This window comes from Takifugu rubripes, chromosome 18, assembly GCF_901000725.2.
Source record: "Takifugu rubripes chromosome 18, fTakRub1.2, whole genome shotgun sequence".
In the NCBI taxonomy this organism is placed as follows: Eukaryota; Metazoa; Chordata; class Actinopteri; order Tetraodontiformes; family Tetraodontidae; genus Takifugu; species Takifugu rubripes.
The window spans coordinates 5088547-5108272 of NC_042302.1; the positions used below are offsets into that span (position 1 = coordinate 5088547).

A 19726-nucleotide genomic window follows, 5' to 3' on the forward strand; every position below is an offset into this window, starting at 1 on the left:
GGGCAACTAAAAATAAAAGAGAAACCTCTCATCAGCTCTAATAAGACCCCACCAGGGACGCGGAGGGAAGGCAGGGGAGAAGGGAAGACAGTAGCGCAAGGCCAAAGAAGGACAAAACCGAAAACAGGCTTAGGAGGAGAAAGAAGGACAAAATGTGCAAAAGTTGAAAGGAGGCAGGGGGAGGAGACGGGCACCACACCACAGGAGAGGAGTGAAAGCTGGTCCTATAAAAAGAAGCCACGGCTGCAACTGCTCTACCTATAGCCAGCAGATCTTAATCTAAGGCAGAGCAATAAAAGCCTGTACTAAATCTCCCCGCTGCACCTCCATATACTATAATTATATTCATAGGGCCTCTGCAAAGAGTCCCCGTTTTAGTGTCCAGCACTGAGGGAGGTGCACGTGGGACTAAACAGACATGCATAAACGCATAAAATACACGTTTGTTCTGGCAAAAATGGAGCAAAGCTGGTGAATAAATCCGGCTTTGGGAAGGCAAAGGTCGTTCTGAGGGTGCCAAGGTCGCGGCTCTTTTTGCTAATGTGCAAAAGTGTATGCTAGGCTAACGTAACGCGAGTGATTCTACCGGCTCCTCACCGTGCCTCTGCGGCCAGCAGCTCGTCGTAGTGGGAGGAGCGCTGGTCGTCGTCCTGTCTGTACCGGATGACTGTGGCCAGGCCTTTGCTGACCAGAGCTTCTGCGATGTTACTGGGGAGAGGGGAGACAAAGCAGAAACATTAGCAACCAGCGCGCAACCAAACCTCCTCCAACATGCTTGGCTAGACCGGGCGAGTTTTGATTAAACTTGAAGTGGTTTAATAACAGCAACAGAAAACATAGGTTCCGATCAGAGCAGCTAGATTGAAGCATTCGGGGGATGGAGAATAAGTGCTCGGGTGAACCTCTTTGTGAAAATTAAAGCACAAAAGGCTCCAGGTTCCTGCCTCGGTTTAAGGTTCCGAGTGCTGACAGGCGATTACTCATTCACCAGACACATCATGAAACCTACGGGAGCCTCTGGATGCACGAATCGATGGCATTCGCCGCGTACTCACATGCCGCCGATGGTGACTGTCGCACAGGTGCGCTCTGCAAAGGTGGGCGTGCCTTCTGCCGGGCCGGTCGCTGCTCTGATGTAGTCCACCGTCACATTGACCTGAAGGGGCGGAGATGGCGGGAGATGCCAGGTTACAAAAACCAAGCGATTCCAACACGTTTTTAATGGCAAAAATGGATCAGCGGACTGATGATTAGTGTATGTTCTGGTGTGGGTTTGTCCCAGTTAAAGGTCATCTAGGCTCCAAACCAGACATCCCAACGATAAAAATCTGCCAGCCAGCTGTGCCGGGGCGGCATCCAGACGGCGTCTACGCACTTATCCCGAAGCACTTGACTGGCAGTTTAAGAGCTACGTGTCAGCGGCGTCAGACGAAAAAAGAGGGATTCTGATTCTGCGTTAGAGAGTCGGTGCAGTCGGGGAGAAGGAGTGCAGACGGGCCTTATAAAGGCACATGAGAGAGGAGCCAAACGGCTCGGAATAACCACCGAGTTGTCAGCAGAGACAGGCTGAGGACGCCGACGGGGGGGAGGGGGGGGGCTTTGTTGAAGCTGAATGTTTTAGTTGACTGTTCATCAGCAAGTAAAGCCTGTAATTCAAAAGATGTGATTTTAAAAGGGATACCAGTGGATGGATAAGAGGTTCTGAAGGCCACCGCTGGCGCTGTAATACAAAAGAGAATGGATTCAAATGTGCTAAAAGGGTGTGGGTGGATGTGTGTGTGTGCACTCATGGAGACATTTTAAACCGCCACTATTAGCCCAGCTGATGATCGATTATAAACTTTATCAGAGCAGCGTAAGATTAAAGCAGTTCTGGGGCGATTCTTCAATGATGTCCTGATAAGGAGGAGCTATCTCTGAGAACCCACCGCAGCCAGGAGTGAGACAGAGGAGAGGCGGGGGGGATGGATTAGAACCTGGGGTGTGATAAGGACAAGGACGGAGAGGGAGAGAGAGAGAGTTGGGATACAAAATGTTTGGGGTTCCGCCCAGGTGAGAGCAGGAAGGAGCCGCGTGGCGCTCCAAACGCAGGCTTAAATGCAGCTGCATGTGTGTTAGCTTAAATGCAGCGTCGCGCTATCATCCGCGCTCCTGGGATCCAACCGCGGCACCGTCTGTGACGCCCACACCTCAAGACCGTTTGGGATCAGGTCTTACGTGCGCAAACAGACGTGTTCGTGCGCTGGAAAATAAAAGTAGAAAACTCTGGTGCCAACGGTACCACATAAGCAGCTGCATAACAGGAGCCACTCTGAGCGTGCAGGATTATCCGAATGTGCTCAACCCCGATAAGTGGCTTAATGCAACATTTCCACTGGTCCTTTTTTTCGCTGAGGATGAGAACTGGGTGCACAAGAAGCACTTCTTATAAAGTTAGCCAAATCAAGCTTTTTGGGATTATGTCACCGCTCGCGAGCTGCCGTTTCAATGGGAGCGAGGCGCCGATGAGCGACAGGAAACGTTTAATTCTATGAGGGAGTTGATCATAAAGCAAAGTCCAGTAAATGTCACCTTAAATGCGTGGCGCGGAATTCAATTTCAACGCTTATGTTTTAAGAGTTCTGTCAAAATTATCTTAAAAAGTGATGCTGCTGCGAAGCCCAGATCAAATAGCGCGGCGACTCCTTCCTGCCTGGGAACTAGTAAATATAGACTCTGCTTGGCCACAGGAGGAGGAGGGAAAGAGTCTTTTTAGGAAAAAGATATTAGATTTGATGCCTCAAATCGAGATAAAAGGAGGTTCTGAAGGAAAAAAGGCACTAAAGCCTTGTGGTTTATGCGTAGTCACGGGTTTACCTGCTACGCTGTCAAAGCTAATTAGCAGTTGCATCTGGAGGTGGTTTTTGGTTCCTTCCTTGTCCTCTCAGAGGAAACCCAGAGCAGGCTTCAGTGTTCCGAACTCACTGGGCCGACTGGCACAATTACCCCACTTCCGAGGTAAAACCTTGGCCTCGGTCAGTGTGAGAGAGGGACAAAGGCGGATAAAAGAGGAGCTCTCTGGGGCAGAATTTCTGGGAGAGCAGCATTCTTCGGCTCCTTTTCTGAAGCTTACTGCTCCAAATCTGCCTCTGCACAGCTTAAATGATTTTATTCAGGACGGAGGGAAGTGGGGAGACCCGTCTCCTTCCAGCAGACACTTGCGCTTTTTACCTGCAGCCCAAAAGACTCCAGATGGTGCAAGCTAACTTTAAAAGGCACTCGTTTTAGTCATTTTACCAAGTTTGTTCAACACTTTGAGTGCGTGTTTTGTATTTCAGGCTGGTTTGCAGATGTTTTCTTGCCTGCTCTGTTCTTTAGAAAAGGTGGGAGATGGGAATGTTTGCTGGAAATCTCGGCAACTTTTTGCCAGTCTTTCAATGTTGCAAACCGCTGGCTGAAATAAGATTTTAGGATGCATCCGGGGAATTGGTTTGTGTGGGCCTGGAGCTGAAAAAGCCAATACACGGAGGTCAGCAGCGGAACAGTTTGGGTTTTATGAGATAAGTTGTGACTGCTGAGGTGATTTTGTCGGGACGATTGTTTATAAATGATTCATTTCGACGGAGTCGGAGAGGAAAGATAGAATCTTTTCAGGAGTGCTTCCCATTATAATGTGGCTCCGTCAGCTGTTTAGAGGCCTGTCATTCAGCCCCGGACACCGCCCGTCTCTGGGCTTTTACTGCCAACGCAAGTGACCAAAAACTTGCTCCCCGCCCCCCCACCAGATTTGCAGATACATTTTTTACAATATAAAACAAGTGTTCCCAGCCCACTGCAGCTTAGCTCTGGGTTCTACAGAGTTGTGTGTGTAAATAATAGCAGCTCTCCAGTGTACAGACCCACTAAATCAATAGACATAAGAGGAGGAGAATCAACATCGCTTGTTTAAAGGGTGCGTCTGGGCCGATACCAGGCCTCAGGGCATAAGGGGGGAGGGATGGTGGGGGGGGGGGTTCTCGTCTTAAAACATGGCTGGTCTCGACTCACCTTTTTACCGATGAGCTTCTTCCTCAGGAACTCGCGGGCCTCGAACATGTACGGGATGTCGTAGAGTGGACGGAAGCGTTTGTCTTTGTCTTTGTTCTTCTCCTGAATAGAAAAGGAGGGAAGATGGGGGGGGGGCACAGAGGAGAGAAAGTTATTCATAAAGCATTTCCAAAGCCGCGCAACTTAACACATCCGTCGCAGATGCGGACCCTTCAAAGAGGAGCACAAAGCCCCCAGACTCCCCCCGTGAAGACACAGATTTGCACACAGTGGCTTTGTCTGCCCCCCCCCCCCCACTGCAGCCCTGTGACAGGAAGGATCTGGACTTGAATGAACGGCTCACGCTGCCATTCAAGACAGAACATCTCTTGTGCTGTCAATACTGACAAATTGCACGAGGAAACAAAGCGCGAGAGCCGCGGTTTGCCGAGGACGTAGCGGCGAGCGGCTACGCCGGAGACGCTTTCTGCGTTGGGTTTGGGAGCGAACGCCAACAGCTGCATGCGGGGGGGGGGGGGGGGGGGACTCCCCGCAATTCGCTCACCCGCTCGGTGACAGCAGGCCGCAAATAGAAGCTATTTGCATTTTCAAAAAATAAATAAATAAAGAGGCCAAGATTTGGTGCTGCGCTCGCTTGCTGACAGGTGTCTTTTTGGAGCGGAAGGATTCAAATTAATAAATAAATACAGCGCACGAGAGTGACGCAGCGGGAAAATAAACAACGGGCGCTAACAGGAGAAACGAGGCTATGAATGACAATAGCAGCGCGCTTGCCAGTCCTGCCCTCCCACGTTTCTTTATGGCTGCCATTATTATCCCTTAGACAAACAGAAGGAACGCTCTCGCAAGTTAACACGCAGGGTTTGATTAATATCTCATTTCCCTGAGTAGCGCTCATTCATTTTTAATGCTCCTCCAGTTGTTGGTAGCCGCCGGGTGGGGTCTGGCAGATGGATTGGGAGGGGGGGGGCATGGGAAACAAAGGCTGTGCAAGCATGCGTTTGGGTGTTCCGGCATGTCGAAGTCTTTAGGACGGATTTGCACAGCAAGTTACACCAACGGGAAATTTCCCTGGAAAAACAAAATTGAGTAAATGTCTTATTTTGCACAGCAGACCGGCTGGATTGGGTCTGGAATTGCAGCGACTGCCAAATTGACTCGGCAAAACCTTCTTAGTCTCTGCGGGAATTTAAGAACCCAAACAGCCTGCATTTTTATCCCCTCCCATGTGTGAGATGAAAGAGCACAGAAGCAAGGACCTCCACTCTCCGCCAGGTGGTTTAGGGCTCTTTCGCTGTTGTAATAAGAACACAGGGTCCTTTAATCAAACACCCAGCCAACATTTTCACATAAGCCTTCCACTCATGGGAATGAGACGATTAACATTTAGCATGTTGCTAACGGGAAGCTCTCTTTTGGTTGCATATTTGGCTTAAAAAGCACAGGGGAAGTGTCCAAACACAATCTGTGCATGAGGATTATGAGACCTGACACCAAAAAGAGAATTAAACTCAAACATTATTACCGTACTGACAATTTCCGCTACTTCCTACTTCTGTGTCCAGCTTTTATTTCACCCAGAGAGGCATTTCCATGATTGCATCCCTCTCCACCTTCAGAAGCGGTGTGGCAGATTCATTCCCAAAATGCTTTTCAAGTGCATATGTGCACCGTCGCCGTCTTTCCAATCAGTCACTTCTGGTGGATTTGCCCAAACAACGGAGTTATTGATTCGCATTGATGGATCAGAGCACCTGGGAGAGATGGATCGAACCCACAGAGAGCAGGGAAAAAAGTGTCTACCTAATAAGGAGGAAAGGGAGTGGCGTTGCTGGGGGAAAGGGCTAAATGTCAGGCCTCTAAACAGCCTCCTCAGATCTCCTCTCATTCTAACCCTCTCCCCGACGGTTCAGGAAACAAAAGAAATGCTGCCGTCATGAAGGTTTCACTGAGGGCTGTGTATTTGCAAAGGTAGAGGACGAGGCCGTCGCAATTAATCACCAGAAAGAAAAAAAAAATCTGCATAATTTAGCAGCTGAAACAAAACCCGCGTCGGCCGCCCACGAGCTGAGAGAGAAGAGAGGGAGTTTTTGCGGTCTCAACCGTGACCCAATAACAACAGTTTGCTCCGGCTGTCCTCCGGGGGAGTTCTGTTCTATTTGGGGTAAATTCCCCTTCGTTCCAAATTACTGGCACGGCTCAGGAATCATCTCTGACTGTTGCAGAGGCGGGATTACACAGCGTTGCAGGACAAATGCAAATGCGGGGACGCGACTGCTGGAAGCATCGGCCGTTTTCTTGAACCTCGAGGGTGAGAGTGAGTCAGCAGCAAGTCGCCTTTTCTGATGGGTGGCCGAGACAGTGGGGGGGGGGGGGTACAGTATCAGAGCTGGAGCTAATTGAGAAGCTAGATGCTAATAGGCACGATGCACAGGCTCCATTCTGGACTCATCGAGCTCCCGTTTACACGTTTAAAAATTGCATTTGTGCACAAACCCGAAACTGTGCCAAAGGCTGCCGAGGAGAGTGGGATGGTGTAGCAGAGAGAGCGCGAGGAGGAAGTCAGGAGGCATCCACTTCCTTCAGCAAGAGTAGAAAATATTGATTATTCTTGCACGATTTAGAACAACAAAGCCTCACTCCACATACAAGTAAAACGATCAAATTAAGTCTATATGGATTTGTGGTGCCTAATTATTAAAGCTAGTGGCTGCATGCAACCTTTGCCTTCTTGGGCATTCCAACAGCTGCTGTGCAGAAATCACCTTTCTTTAAATCCCCAAACCTGCAGCGTGTTTACAGAGGGCAGCGCATGTGTTAGTGTAACAGCTGAAACTAAATAATGCAAATGGTGCAGAGCAAAAGGAGAGAATCTGAATTACAGAATAGTGTAGAGGAGGCAGCATGAGATGAAAGTCAAAATAGATACGGAGAGACTTAACAGAAAGGCATAAAAACAACTATAGAGAGGTTGGTTAAGTAGGCAGGGCTGCACGGAGTAGTGTTTAGAGGAGCAATAACCATTTTTTGCTTCTATAAGGACAGTCATTTGACCTCTCTGGGTGCGCCATCAGCACAGTCCTCAACCCTACTTAAGTCAAATAAGCACCGAATGCATCAGCGCGCACGCAGACACCTTGATGCAGATGCACATCAAAACATCAAAACAGGCCTCAACAACAGAATGAGTGGGTGCAGCAGTGAGTCAGCGTGGGGCATCGTCAGCCTTCGCTGGACCGTCCTGCTGCGTACAGTGGGGGGGGGGGTGGCTATAAACCCCCCCGTAGACTTGAATTATATCAAGATGACAGGGGAAAGGGGCGTGGTTTAACTGAAATGAGAGAAAACCTTAAGATGTATGTTCTTGGACTTGGAAAAAGGCCTTCTGCTAGCAAAGTGAGGACATTTTGACTGGTGATGGAGGGTTATGGTTGATGTTATAATTTGGCTTCGGTTAGAGTCGGAGGGGGTTGATTAGGGAAGGGAACAGGGTGTGTGTTATGCCTGTGAAAGTCTCCAAAAAGATAGAAGTACAAATGTGTGTGTGGACACAAAGCAGGAAGAAAGATGAGGCAACAAATCCGGGGAGCTTTGCAGGAACCATTACATTCCACCAGGGCACTGGTGCTTTTCATCTGGCCCAAGTCACCCGACTGTAGCATTTAAGAGAGTGCACGCACGTGCACGCACACACTTAAATACAAGTATAACCTGGATTGTTGAATGCCCAGAAAAACCACAAAGGCAGACACAGATAACGATGAATAGCATAAGAAAATCCCCACCAACCTCTAGAGGAAACAGAATCACGTGTGCACGCGTGCACGCACCCACACACATTTTGGTTTTCTCTGGGGATTTACAAAATCTATTGACACACTATGGCGGTAAGTTACACACACCTGGAGTGTCTCCACACACTCACACAGCACATGGCTGTTTAATCCATGTTTCTGCTCACGCTGGCAGCAATTTCCAAGATGTTGCCTGACACAGGATAATTCGGCTTAACCATCTCCGTGTGTGTGGGTGCGCGTGTGTAAGTTGTGCTGCAAAGCATGACTACGTCTTTGGGTCCGTCTGCTGCACTGTAAGCAAGAAGCCAGCTCGCTTGTGACAGCGTTAGCCAACACAATGTCAGCCGGAAACACAATATGCCACCGCAACGCCTGTGATCTTGGGAGGTGGCGAGCGCTGCGTTGGACTCCTCTTCACTTCGCTGCAAGTCAACGGTTTCGAGGCGGTAATTAACAGTCGAGTCCTAAATATTAAAAATGAAACCCGGGAGGGTGGGAGGCAAAAATGCTGACCGCTAAACCACAGCGCTGAAGGCACTGCTCAAAATTAACCACTTAACAATATTTACCCAAATCAATTCTAGTGTTCCCTTTTAGATTTACACAGTGCCTGTTACAATCATAATAACTGTGGGCGACAGGCCGTGGGTGTCTGGAAAGCCCCTAAACAAGCAACACGCTGATGTGAGGAGACCCTCCTGCGCCCGAAAATAAAAGGCTTTTTATAATCACGGAATCAATATAAAATCTTGTGCTAATATGGAACCACCTGGTCACTTCACCTGCCAAACACCCCAAATAAGATTTAAGGATCATCCCGAGCCGCTGCCACACCCCTGAAAACATCGATTAGGTCAATCATGATGATCCAATCAAGTATAATCTGTGTTCACGAGCCTCGGTAGGAAACGAGAATGGGCACAGAATTCTCCGATCCCTGTAGTTAAGATATCTGATTTATTTTATTACGACTTGCAGTCCAAGGCCTCATCATAACTCTGCACGGCTGCCATAGCGACAACACTCACAGCGGAGCCGGCAGAGATGCAGACAGGCAGGCAGCACTTAGCACGGAGACAGAAATAACCAACAAAAAGGAGCAAAAACCACGGCAACAGTTTATATCACTGCGTCCCAGGCGCTGACATGATTGCCTTAATTGTCAAATCGTGCTCGTTTCAATGGAAAAAAGTAGCCAAATTGTTTCTATAGCTACCGCCAAGTGCGAGAGATCGCATGCCTCCGAGCCAATACAACAAAACGCACCATCTCCTGGCTCCCGATAATAAGAGATGGAGGAAAAGGTGACGGACGCCTCGTGTAAAGGAAGGATGGAACACTAAAACAAGAAGAGTTAGCAGCCAAAATGGAGAGAGGGAGCTGGTTACACACAGAGCTTGGGAGAAGAAACGCAGGAAGGGCAACAGTGCAGGTCAACATTCAGGCCACGACATGCACACCCACAGAGAAAGGAGGGCAGAGAAGATGGAGAGGAGAAGAAAAGGAGAGAAAAACAAGCTAATGATGCCAGGAGGAAGCAGACGCGCTGCAGACCAACCACACGCACGCAGCCTTTCTGATAATTAATTCAGTTTGGAAGAATCAAGCCGTCTGAAAGCAAACAAACGCGGCGCAATAGAAAAAAAGGCTTTGACAAACAGCCGGGCAGGTGTGGGAGAGGGGGACGGAACCGTGTGCGTCGGTCATTTTTTACATTTTCGCACACGTCCAATCAAGTCCGTCCTGCCGAGAGCCAACGTGTGAGTGAGTTTGTGGGGGTTTTGCCGTTTTAACGTGATTCTGGGTGAAATTGAAAAGAGTGAGTGGGGGGAGAAATAAAAAATAAAAAAATAAATAAATCACTCTCTGCAGTGCTGCAAAGGCTGGGTGTGTACAACTCAACGTGCCCCCCACTACAAGTGCGCCACCAAGTGGTGCCGTTTATTCCCACGGTCACCTGCGGGAGGAGAGAGAGTGAGAGTGAGAGTGTGTGTGTGTGTGTGTGTGTGTGTGTGTGTGTGTGTGTGTGTGTGTGTGTGTGAAATACGAGAGTTGGATGGATATAAAGAAATGTGCGGTTGGAGGTGTGAGCAGCTTGTGTTTACTTTCAAAGCAGAACCGAGCCAGCTCTTTCAAGACATCAGAGACAGCAGTCATCTCTGGGGGAGATTCTAATTAACTGGCCGGCCATCTGAGGCCACCGGCTCGCCCACGTAAACGGCCCCCAACTGTGTGCAAAGCTGCGTGCGAACAAGACAAGAGGCGGGATCTGCTCCTACCTCTCCCTCGTTCCTGGGGGGCCGGATGCTGGACAGGTGGATGGTCTTGTACTCTCCAGAGTTCAGCTTCACCACCATGGCGTCGGCGTTGAGCACTTGCATCACCTGGGAACGCAGGAGAGGAGAAGAGAGAGGGAGATTATTTAAGGATGGAGGGAACTGTGCTTAAGGTCAAGCGCTTTTATATTTGGTGGCGTCAGTGAGCAGACGGACTGAGGGGGAGATGGAAAGTGAAGGGCCAGGTAAAGGATAAATGGAGAGGAAGAGATCCATTCTGAGATGGAAGGAGAGTGACGGCGCGGATCGGGTGCTGTCAGGAGTGGAGGGCAGCCGGAGCAAGGAAAGAAAAGAGTGATCCTTGAGTGACTAAGTAAGCGCGATAACGTCCCATTAGGCCGGCAGGGTTTTGGAGGACAAAGGGAGGGCGGCGCGCTATCTGGGGGACTGGATTCATGGTGGGGGGGGGGGAGTCTGAGCGTGAAGGGAAGAGCTTAACAACAAACACTGTTGGAGAGAGAATGGCAGACAAATCGCCCAACTAGCTGGCAGCACAAGCTAGCAAGTGCTGAGGTGGGTGATCGCTTATTACGGCAGAAGCAGAAAGGAAAACAGCCGTCGAGACGCATCTCAAGGTAGGTGAGGAATAAATATTTGGGACTCATATACCCAGAAAGTGATTTCCCATTAGCCTGTGCCCTCCAGAGAAGACAGATTGGGGATATAGTGTGACCAAGATGGAGGACGCATCCCAACCTGCAGCTTTAAGTAGGCCGCTCGCGAGAGAGACAGAAATCAATCGCTCCACACGTATTACCACCCACACATGCATTAATTGGCCTCATCACTCAAACTCCAGATCATATGTAGGCTATTCTGTGATGTGCGAGCACGAGTCTTCATTCAGCGGCGTGAGCCTCCCCTGGCACCGTCTCGGTGTAGCTGCTGAAGGTCATTATGGAGGGAAAATGCATGCTAGGCTTCTTTTCTGAGCCCACGTGTAAAATAAACCACGTACAACACAGGACAAAATCCTTTACACAGAGGACAAATCAGTGCAATAACGGGGGAAAATGGGAGGGTGGGGGGGGGGGCTGGCAGGAGAAAAATCAGGAGTAATGAGGAAGTGAGCAAATACAAGGGCTGGAACACCAGCCTACAGGAATTCACGTTGTAACAAGGTCATTTCTGCAGCCCGCCCAAGTAAATATACTGCAACGGCGAGAGAATGTGGCAGCAGAGGAAAATGGCTCAGCGTTTACCGGCTAATTAACGGCCAGGGAAGGCGAGGAGGAGGGGGGGGATCAAGATGCCGGGACAGAGGAGTGGAGATGGAGATGAGCCAGAGAGGTGTCTCTATAAATCTCAGCCGGAGAGACGGGAGGGGATGGAGATATTTCGGAAAATAGAGCAAAAAGTCTCTGCAAAGTAGCTGTCATGGGGCTCGAGCAGGCAGGCGGGGGGGGGCGGAGGGGGGTAAACAAGGCTGGTGGCCTGTCTGAGGTGGGCCCTGACGCCGTGACGCAGGGATCTGCTGCCACCTTCAGTTTGCAGCGGGGATGACACCTGCAGAGGCCGGCGCGGCGCTCCGTCCGGGTCGTTTGAACTGCGGGGCCCAGCGAGTTGAGCCGCGACTCGCTCGGCCCACCTGTGGCAGCCTCTCAATCGTGTTGCCGTGGGAGATGAAATCTGAGGAGGCCAATCGCTCAGCCGATTCCAAACGGCGCTCTTCTTCTGAGCCAATCAACATTTCTTCTGACCTTGCAACTATTCAATCTGGTTGTTTTATGAGGAATATATATTTAAAAAAAACGTTCCTCTCGTACCAAACATTACACACACACTTCTGCAGTAGTCCGGGTGTGAACGGCATTGGCGACGTCCCTGCTGAACAAGCCGGGGGGGGGCGGCGATGAAAGGGTGCGCACCATGTCTCCTTTTATCCATCAGTCTCGCAGGTCGGCGGTTACCCAGGGGAGGGGAGGAGAGTGGGGGGGAGCAGAACACCACTGGGACTTGGCCTACATCCACTCCTCCGGCCCGGCGGAGCAGAGGGAGGAGCAGGACGCCAGTCAGTCGGAGAGGAGGATGCGTCAGCAGGATTGACTTGTGGGGATTGGACCTGCTCTGCTCTCTCCACTCTATCCATCACTCAGATAATCAGAAGTGAAAAGCGGAGGGGACGGGGCGAGGCGGAGTGTATGATGGGATTGATGGATGGATGTGTCCCTGGGAGAGTCGGTGCGTTGCAATATTAGGTGCCGACAAATGTCAAAAGCGCGGCGCGGTGGCGGGGAGCCCGAGCGACCTCGGCCTCCAACGTCTACCTGGCAGTCCTGGGTGCTGCTTATGGGGCGTCCGTGACGGGAGCACCTCCCACTGGCATGAATGTTTCACCCTTTCACCCAAATTGGGAGGCGAATATCTCAGTTTTCTTCTTTGCGCGTGTTTATCAAATTCATCCTGTAAGAAAATCATCCTGGCAACAGCTTCTACGCAAGCCAGGAATAATCCAGTCTCACCAGTTTAGGGACCAAACGTGGAAGGCTTTAAACCTTATTTCTCCCACCCTATTCGGATGGAAAAATACAGGATTTCAAGTAGAAAGAGGGCCGATCTGCAACCCTAAATGTCCACAGAGGGCACAGAGATAAAGGCTGATCTTTTGAGGCAGGAGTTTCCAAACTACGTTAAGCTATAGCATGGACAATGTAATGCTTTATCTCAGGAAGATTGCATTACTAAAATGTCCATCAGGCCTGATTTGAGCTAAATCCTTCTGACAATTGCTCTTATTCTGTATTAAGGACACCTCTTTTCCTCTGAGCTCTGGCCAATAACCTCCAAAAGTAATATCTATTCTGTACTTGTCGGCTTTTGGGGGTCGTTCTCTGCTTCTGGTACAGCACACGCCAGCGGTTTGGGCCCCTAATTTGACTGGGGAGTGCTTCCAATTTGCTACAAAGCGTTTGTCCACACGCCCTTCATGAAGCCGGTCTGATTTCTTTTTCCATTAAAAGTGCGGGTGGGCTTCTCGGTTACCTGGGCGACAGTTGTCAAGGTCAAACTCAAGTTGCCGTGTGGCCACTTTTAATGGAGGCAAGAGGGTCCAAACTAACAGAGATGTGCCTGCTGTAAACTGGGAACTGTCCACTGGGAGCTCACCTTGGCAACAAATTGCCTGTCCTTTTGGTCCAAGTTGGCCGTGGGTGCCACGTAATCCTTCCAGATACGGACTTTGCGCTCTTTCGCGGATCTGGCAAAGAACAAAATCCACCGTTGAATCGAAAAGCTTAAGTGGGAGAATTCCAGCATTTCCGGACAGCTGACAGAGTCGTTTAAGAGGGAAAAGTGCACAGAGAGATGCTGAAAGTTCCGCTCTCTCACCGCTCGGCTGCGCGCAGTTTCTCGGCGCCCTGCGTGTACACCGCCATGGACCAGTCCACACAGCGGGCGAAGCCTTCCTTCAGCAGCAGCTCCGTGATGTTGCCATTCTGACACAGAAAAACAACGTGAGCCAACATCTGAACAGAACGTGCGCTGCTGGCGGAACTCTAGCTGTACCGGGTGGAGGATGGTTCCCAGTATGATCTGGTTGGGGCAGCTCTCCAGGATGATCTGAACGTCCCGCTGCAGGAGACGGGACTCGGTGAAGAATTTGGCCTCGGCTGCAAAGGGCTCCGGCGTCTCTGTCCCATCAGCTTCCCGCCTGAACACAGGACACTGGGGACGAGAAGCGCACAATTACCACCCTGACTGAGGTGTTTTATGATGTAATCAGCCGTCTCTGTACGACTGTTATCCACATTTAAATGGTGCCACCACGCCGTGTAAAGTATCCGGCAAAACTCAGTAGATACAAAGACAACAGACGGGCCTTTGAAGAACGAGACATAAACACAACTTGAAATATTTTCAAGTGGGAGATGAAAAAAGATTAGTTATCTTGAGTGGCCCGTTGGCAAAGCCGGGCGCGCTGAAAGAGATTGATGGGGAAGTTTAGCGGGAAGGATATGACAGCGGAACAAACAGGAGGGGACAGAAACGAGCGTTTGCCTCGAGGCCCGCCGAAACAAGACTAGAATGCTTTAGGAAAAGGCGACATGATGGAAAAAAGAGGTTTAGAGTGAGCCACTTTTTTTTATTCCACCCTTCTCTCGCGTTTCGTTCAGAACTTTCCTCCGAGTGCGGTTTTACCTTGACTCCAGACAACATGACGGTGACCAGGTAGTAATCTGGGAGCAGGAGGGCGCGGACGACGCTGCCGTCACGGACGTGCTCGATGATGGCTGGGGAGGAAGCGGGAGAATGTGAGCACGTACGGGAGGGGACAGGCGCGCCGTCAGATCACTGCAAACGCAGCCGCGACCGACGAGCGCGCGACAGCGCCGTTTTTAACAACTCCCAGCTCTGAGACTTTGACGCGACAAAGCAGAGGTTTTAAGTCCAGATAAAAAGACACACTTCGCCTTGGCAGAGCGGTTCCACCACATAAATTACAGCATTCACCACTGCAGCCTTGGAAGAACTTGGCTGCACGGACATTCCCCACCGGCTGGGGTCAGACCTAATTAATTTTCCAATTAAATGATAGAATTTTTGAAGTACTCCTGCAGAATAATAAATCCCCTCTGCTGCCGGGACACTTGCAGCTACAGTAGCACGCTAAAACAATAAGATAATTTGTCACTTTGTTAATCTAACATTACTAGTTACAATATAAAGAAACACTCAATGGACTAATTGCTCAAAACTTTACTGCGTTAGCTTTAAAGAGCTAACACCAACATATGCAGCATTAATGATCCTTTTAATTTGAAATTCCTCTGGGAGGAACATCATTTTTCAGAGGGATGATGTTGCCTCTATCCTCGGTAACACAGCGCGGAATCGTGTTTATTACCGTTGACAGGTTTCTGGTGCAGGGAGTCGACAAAGTTGCGGGGGCTCTCGATGGTGTACTTGAGGTCGCGGATGGTCTGCAGGCCGCCGGCCTCGGTCCAGCAGCCCTTCTTGGAAGACTTCGCCTGATCCTCGATCTCACAGAGTCTGACCTGCTCTGGGCTGATGGTGGGAGCAAAAACCAGGGAAGAGCGGGATAAAAAGTGCTGCTTTATGACATTTTTCAACAAATAGGAGGAAATAAAGGTCCTGCTGAGATATGACAATCCTGTCGAATTTTGCGAGTCTAATAAGTCACAGTGACCGAGACAGCGAAGAGGGAGAATTATCATTTCTGTTTCAAAGAAAGAAGTGATGAGGAAATCTCCGTGGCAACACTATTCCTTCAATCTGTTGAGCTGGAATGACCCTGGAACCTTACAGGATCTGAAAAAAGCACTTAAACAACCCAGGTTATGGAGCCATCTTCTCAGATCAGCGCGGAAATTAAACCGCAAGACGCTGTTAGTATAAAAACGGAGTAACTGGAGAATCACGCCAACAGGAAAAGGATGTTAAGTTCCTGTGGAGTGCCCCAGGGTTCTGTATAAGGACATCTGAAGATGCACCTGAAGGTCACCAAAGCAAAAACTAAATCTATACATATATATTACTTAAATTATTCACAAATGCTCTCTGTTATTTTCTAAGAAATATTAGATTTGCTGCCTTTTAAAGGAGGGAGAGTGTTCACTTCCTGTGGCGTGTATGCTGTTTTCCATGTTTCTGGTTGTTTCCCCGCGGGATGAAGACGGCAGCTAATAACGTCGTGTTGGGCAATTCACAAATGACACCAACAGCAATTACACGAACTGGAGGTTGTGACGAGTGGAGCGCGACAGTTAGCTTCAACCTGGACAACCAAGTGATGATTAAATGAAAAAGAACCAACTTCTTAACTCAATTACTCTCAATAAATGCTGCTTTGTATCAACTCTGCTGCTATTTCAGTGGAAACAACAGAGAAAACCCCCCAAAAAAACAGCATCTGACAGCGACTTCAAACAGCATCGACGGAGCCGCTAACAGAAGCCACATTTGATTCTGTGTTTGTCCGTCTCGAAACTGCGCGGTGTAATTCTTTCTGAGGGTCCTTGTTCAGCTCTAATTATTCATTACTTCAAATGCTCGACTGCCTTTGGTTTTCACCAGTAAAGGCTACTCGATTGATAAGGGAGCGGCGCCAACAAGGGACTGGAGCGGCAACAAAGTGGGTCTCAATTAAAATGCCACACACGCGAACACACGCGGAGCCCCGTCCTCTAGCCGCCGCTTCATAATTGGGTTTTTCTGACTCGTTTTCGAAAGCTGCCGAGTTCTTTCCCACTTCAAACAGAACTGACTTTTATTGCTTACCGGGCAACAATAGTGCAACTTTCTATAAGAAGTCAATTGTGTTTAAGCTACTTAGAATTTAAGCACCGAAAGAGAACAGAGAGCTACAGACAGAAGTGGAGACACTAACAATGCAATCAAGGAGAGCAGATGCCGTCGAGCCGGGAAAATAAGACGGAGAGAAACTCCCGAGCCCAGATCAGTCAAGATACAGGAATAGCTTTGTGTGTGGAGGCAGATAATAGTCAACTTATCCGTGGATACCCTTGCAATGTTTCTGTTTCGGGTCAGCAGCTCCTTCTAAACGACACACAGCTACAAATAAAACAGATATTGATGGGGGGGAGTGCACCACTAAGCAGGACGGGGAAACAAACAGGCGGGAGGTCTCAGGTCAGCTCTTTTCTCTCTGCTAAACCACCCTCTGGCTCGCTGGAGCGAGCAGAAATACCAGCAGATGCTAAATGTTGAACTGTTTGAAGCCCCTGTTAGTGTTTGAGTTTTCTATAATAGGCGGAAGTAGAAAATGAAATTCCAATGAAATGAAATGACATCTGGGAGATATCAAAGCAGCTGTAAGACGGCTGCTTCAGGAATCGTGGGGGTGGGTGTGGTCCAGCAGAGACATGAATCTGCACCAGAGCCAGACCTAAATCATCTCCACAGTTCACAACAGAACTCTGGTTCCTGGACAGTGTGGCTTTGCTTTTTAGACAAGTACATTTATCTACAATGTGCAGCATTTAAGTCCAGGCTCAACACCTTCAAAAGGTGCACGTGAACATCTTAGCCTCGACTAAGCTGTGCTTGTAAATGTTTCAGTTTAAGAAGCTACCCTTCATCCCAGGAGGTGACTCTGTCCTGCAAAAGGCATTTTAGAAAATACATGACTTCGATCTCCCTTTCAAAATGAATGCAGCAACTGCTGAAGGGAGTAAACATTTACCGGAACGTCAGCGTTATTTGCCGTTTAGCGCCGTCCTCAACCCTGTTTAAACACGCGCGCTGCACTGTCCAAACCCATCATGACCATAATAACCCAGTAATTATGATCGCATCACTGTTCACATGATCAGCGGGGCTGGTCACAGAGGTAATGATCACACCAGACGATATGATACTGAAACTTAAGACCCCCGGTCCTGAGTGAGCGATGGCCTCCGCCCTTCGGCCAAACGATGCCGCCTTCTACTTAAAGCCTCGTTTACATTAGCGCCTGCTCTGGGTCGTTGCACCCGATGCTCTAAACGAGTCATTAATGGGAAAATATCCCCATCATCTCTGCTCATGTTGGACGACACAAATGTAGTAGGATGAGGCAAATTGCTCGTAACGCGATTGTAATGTGCAAATACTGCTGCTTGGGGGGTGATAGCTATTCTCTCATGCAGCCGTGGGTGTGCAGCGGGCTGCTAGGGGAGGATGGGGGGGGGCAATGTGGCAGAAACGGCCTTCACGGAGGCCTGGCTGCAGCGGGGTAAAACAGGGTAATAGTGCCACCATCTGGGACACTTGGTTCCACCTCAGTGGAAGACTTATGTTTATCTCTCCCACAAACTGTTCCTCTATAAGCTGCAGCGCGCAGATGATAAGAGACAAACTGCTGAGTCGCAAACTACAGGCGCACAATGATTTGTGGCACAATGGCTCCTGAGGAAAAACAACAGGGAGATCGGCAACATTACAAACACAGAGCGTGTTCTGATCATCGTTATGTGGAATAATGACAGAAGAGGTAAATAAATAAATAAACCGTACATGTTCCCTCTGATTCCTTCTCTGCGGACAGTGGCGAGACCCTCGCTGACTAAAGACTCGGCGATGTTCTCCCCCGTCGTGTCTGAAATGAGTGAAAAACACCACGGTGAAAGATAATTATAGTCCAACTGAGCACCAGAGTTACAAACATGCAGAAAAACAGCAGAAAACTCACTGAAACTTCAAATTCAACCAACAAAATAAGTGACTGTGCTCAGATTCGCACCTTTCCCCAGGTATACCACGCCGTATTCTCTGCCCGAGGTGGTTTTGGTCTCCACGGTGAAGCACACTTCTTTGCCGATTAGCTTCTTCCTCAGGAACTCTCTGGCTTGAAAGGCCCACGGCTGCGACACAGAGCGAGAGATACAGACAGTCTGATCAGCCGTGAACTGACCCCCGCAGCATCAGAGAGCAGAACCAGTTGTGGTGGAGCCAAGATGACACTTTTTATCAAAAAAAATGAATTTAATATCAGTGATCCTCATCAGCAGACTGCATTATAACTCATACAGTCAGAGCTTCATGGAAAACAAACATTCCCCAACAAAAATCCTCATCCAACACCAACTGGGAGCTGAAGACGGGATTATCAGGGCTGGCGGGGGGGCGTGGAGCAGACGTGTGTTCGGCCTTCGTCAAACAAACAGAAACAAATAAAAGGAGGGAGCCGCTCACTTCGTCAGGGGTGTCCTTGGTGTCTGGTTGGCTCTGGGCTGCCCGGCGGGCCATGGCGCCGGCCCGGATGTTGCTGAGGTTGATCTGGCGCTCCGGGGGCGGGCCGCCTCGAGGCTGGCCCCGAACAATGATGGCGCAGCCCGACAAGACCTGCGGAGGAGAGGACGGGGGGGGAGGGGGTCAATTGCTTTCAGAATCAATTCGGAGCAAAACAGATGTGGCAACTCAGGCCACAAAACCAGAGAGGTCACATGGACGGAAAGAAGAAATGACAATCGGCTCTCGGTTTCTTTCCTCACACGCCGAGCTCGTCACAAATGGTTATGAAACCCGACGTGTCTCAAGCCAGTTGGTGTTTAAAGCTGAACACGCGTTTGAACAAAAGCTAAAATGTCCCTCAGATGACGACGACGATGATACAGGTGACACGCCGACTTCACACTCCGCGTTGTCATGGTGAACTGCAGGGCGAGATCACGCGAGCTGATAACGTAGCTAAATACAAAAAAAGGGAGATAACGTCCTCTTGGGTTTGACAACCGCGGCATTTACGCAAATCTGAGCAAACACCTTTTATCTGTGGCCTCTCCGGCCTGTCCGCGGGGAGCATCACTTGGGCCTGTTGATCTAAGATGTGTGTGAGATAAACTGTTTGGCCGGATCACCGCACGCCCTCGATGTAAAGGTGAAACAGGAGAGCAGTAGTAATTTTTATACACGGACCACGTGGTGGGGGAGAGGGCCCTTCTGTTTACAAAAGGAACAAGTTCCATTTAGAAAACACAACTCGGCTCTGGCCGACTCACAGATCGTCATCAGAGTGACACAAAAATGACAGTTTGAAATGAAGAATTGATTAATGTGTTCCTTTCATATAGTCTGCATACTACATATATGCATACAGCATAATAACAG

The 19726-nt window shown here is 49.4% G+C and overlaps 1 protein-coding gene across 1 annotated transcript in view; it reads right to left on the reverse strand.

Moving 5' to 3' along the window:
* snd1 (staphylococcal nuclease and tudor domain containing 1) overlaps positions 1-19726 on the reverse strand; it is an 88874-nt gene that overhangs the window by 67718 nt on the left and 1430 nt on the right. Inside the window, 12 exon segments of the mRNA NM_001032733.1 lie at positions 598-708; positions 1056-1156; positions 4027-4128; positions 10103-10207; positions 13265-13355; positions 13487-13593; positions 13664-13822; positions 14297-14388; positions 15003-15163; positions 18134-18215; positions 18360-18480; positions 18812-18961. Of these exon segments, the coding sequence (NP_001027905.1) occupies positions 598-708; positions 1056-1156; positions 4027-4128; positions 10103-10207; positions 13265-13355; positions 13487-13593; positions 13664-13822; positions 14297-14388; positions 15003-15163; positions 18134-18215; positions 18360-18480; positions 18812-18961 (1382 nt within the window).